The sequence below is a fragment of the Spermophilus citellus genome, assembly GCF_964194105.1.
Source record: "Spermophilus citellus genome assembly, chromosome: 9".
In the NCBI taxonomy this organism is placed as follows: domain Eukaryota; kingdom Metazoa; phylum Chordata; class Mammalia; order Rodentia; family Sciuridae; genus Spermophilus; species Spermophilus citellus.
In genome coordinates this window covers 131306536-131309470 of record NC_138191.1, presented here as the reverse complement: position 1 = coordinate 131309470, position 2935 = coordinate 131306536, and the positions used below count along the sequence as shown (strand labels likewise).

The 2935-nt window shown below is 58.8% G+C and overlaps 1 protein-coding gene across 1 annotated transcript; it reads right to left on the bottom strand.

Moving 5' to 3' along the window:
- Window positions 1-750: 750 nt before the first annotated feature.
- Window positions 751-1844, bottom strand: NPPB (natriuretic peptide B; the record flags this gene model as incomplete). Its single annotated transcript, XM_081305651.1, has 3 exons — window positions 751-767; window positions 1311-1566; window positions 1716-1844. 3 exons carry the CDS (start codon window positions 1842-1844, stop codon window positions 751-753), a joined length of 402 nt encoding a protein of 133 aa, XP_081161777.1.
- Window positions 1845-2935: the final 1091 nt, after the last annotated feature.

The window sequence follows — 2935 nt, the reverse complement described above, 5'->3', positions numbered from 1 at the left end:
CTGAGTCTCCGGGATGACAGGCGGGCTCTGTGGTGCCCAACTGGTTAGGGTTTTTGAAGGCTCCTTTCCTGGGTGACATCAGGAAGCTGAGGTCTGGGGCAGGATGGAGCCTCACCCCACTGGGTGCAAGTGAGCAGCCTGCCCCCCCCACACACACACACTCTGCCACCAGTCCCTGACACTTTGGTTAGAGCTTCTGGAAGGAGCCATCATCAGGGAGACAGCTTTACTGGTTGGTGGAATTCCAGGCACAGAAGCAGGGAGACAAAGGCAGTGACTCACGCCCTGCGGTCACCCGGCTCCCAGGAAGGGAGTATCCACTCTGAAAAGCAGCTTCTGCAAAGTGTCTTGCATGGATGACGTGTGCACAGACATTTCAGAGCATTAACAACCCTGGAGGGAAAGCAAGCCCCACCGCCCACTGGACCAGCCCTCAGGCTGCGCCTCCAACCCACCATTAGGACCCCTCTGGGACCTGCAGAAAACGCAGGGTGTTGTGATTTTTTTTTCCCCAAACAAGGGATTGCTGTGGACACATGGAGACAAATCTATTTCAAAAGAGGTACAATGTTGACTTTATTTCACTGAGGAAATTTGTGCTCAGAGGTAAGAAACATCTTATAGAAAACAGCTAAATAAATAAATAAATAAATAAGTAGAATAAATAGCAGTCACTTCAAAGGGAGCCGTGGGGCTGGGGAACGAGCCCCCTGTGGAATCGGAAGCTGATGTCCGCAGCAGGACTTCCTCCTAATGCCGCCTCAGCACTGTGGGGAGAAGACAGGGTGACCATGACCTTGAGGGGAAATGGAGGCAGGAGCTGAGCTTCCCCCGCTGTGCGCCACCCCCACCCTCCGGTCCCTCCACTGATCTTGATGTTTGAGGCTTTGGAACAATCCTCCTCTCTGGGTCTCAGTTTCCTCCTCTGGAAAGTGGGGTGACCCTGGCGATCCTGTCCTCTGCCTTCAAGGCTCCATGCAATTCCGAGAAGCCCGGGGGCTCCTGGCTTAGGACCCTGCCTGCTCCCAGGAGGGGCTGCTGGGCAGTGAACAAACTCCACCCTCTGGAGAGTCCGCTCCCGTTGGATCAGAGGCAGGGAGTGTCCAGGAGGAGGGTGGGGATTCATTGAGCACCTAATGAATGATGTCCCCATTTCACATTTCCAGAAAGGCACCCCTTGGCCCTGGAGACTGTCAGAGGAGATGTCCGGGTGTCCTAGACAACAAACCCACAGTGCCGCTAAAGGTGGCCTGCACAGGGATGTGGGTGAGAGTGCAGCTGGCCAGCGGGGTGGTGAGGTGGGGGCTCACCATTGCAGCCCAGGCGGCTGTAGGAGCCGATCCGGTCCAACTTCCGTCCGAAGCAACCCGAGTCTCGCATTATCTTGGCCATGCGAAGTCCCCGCAGAGCCTGGAGGACATTGTCTCTGGGCCCAGGGACACCCTTGGGGGCAGCCTTCGAAGTCTCCGAGGCTGCTGTGGGGCCTTGGTCCTGCTGGAGCGGCTCCAGGGCCGTCTGCTTTGCTGGTGGCTCTGACCCCTCGTCCTGCAGGTGACCCAGCAGCTCCTGTAGGTGGGGAGCCTGAGCTCAGGACCATGCACCTCACCTGTCACTCATTCCCCAATGAAGGGCAGACCCTTGGGATGACAGGTGGGAGCCCATTAAGTGCTGCTGCCGAGCCCTTCCGACAGCCCAGCCTCCAGCCTCAGCCTCACCTGTATCCCGGCGAGCTCCTCCGAAGCCTGGCCAGGGCTGCCCAGCGGGTGGGGGCGACCTCCTGGCAGAAACAGGCTCAGGAAAAGCACAAGCAGACTTCCCCGGGACAGCACCATCTGGGGGTCCATGTCGCTTGGGTGGTGGGCTGGGGCTGCTGCTGCTTCCGACCAAGTTCACGGCCACCTCCTCCAGGCCCACTGAGGCTCTCCTGGCCCCTCCAGCAACCGTGGCCTTTTATCCTGGCGTTGAGTGTCCGGCCAGCCCTTCCCCCCTGTGTGGGGGTTATCTCTGATTTATCAGCCACATTCCGGCCCTCTGAGCTCAGGACCTGGGAATGCTCTGCGCCTGTGAGGAATACTCACTGGGGGTGGAGGTGGGGAAGCAGGCCTTGTATAGAAATGGGCCGGGCCAGGGCGGGAGCATGCGGGGGACAGCTTCTTCCTTCGCAAAAATCTGGGGCCTTGAACATGGCTCTTTCCCCTTCCCTCCCCACCCAGCCACTGCTGGAAGCATCAGGGAGAACCCCAGCGTTCCAAGGCCCGCGCCAGCGTGGGGCGCACGGTGACTCAGAGAAGAGACCCAGCCGACGCCCACCGCCACCAGCAGCGTCTTCCTCCCGCAGTTCCCTCGCCTGCAGCCGAAACCCAGCACCCGCCGGGGCTCCTCACACCCGGCCGTCCCCGGGGCCGCTGTCCGTGGTGCTGACCACCCCAAGGGAACTCTGTGCAGACTCTCAAGATTGGCTCTCCAGCCAGATTCCCAGACCAGACAGACCTGTGGGGGGGCAGGGTGCAGGACAGCTCTGACCCCTCTCCCGACTCACACCCCAACCCCGGGAGCCTTTCAGCACTGGGATGCGAACTCTCCAATGTCAACTGATTAAAAGCCTGAGTATGACAAGGAACTTCTGGAATGCCGGCCCTTCTTCCACCCCTTAAAGGGTAGAGCTGATTCGGTTGGAATTTTGAGAGCACAGCCCAGAGATGAAGTCATGCAGGAATGCCTTCTATGACATCTCCTCCAGGTGCAAACGTCACCTCTGCCCCACCTAGACAATTCGTGATGGGAAAAGGCCAGTGGAAAGATGGCTATCTATGTGGTAGGACATCCAAGGTGTGTTCCTTCCAGAGAATCTGTGTTAATAGGCAGCGGGTAGGGGGAGGGGTGTCTAGAATAGGAGACAGGATCTGGCAGAGACGGGGGAAGGGACAGCAAGAAA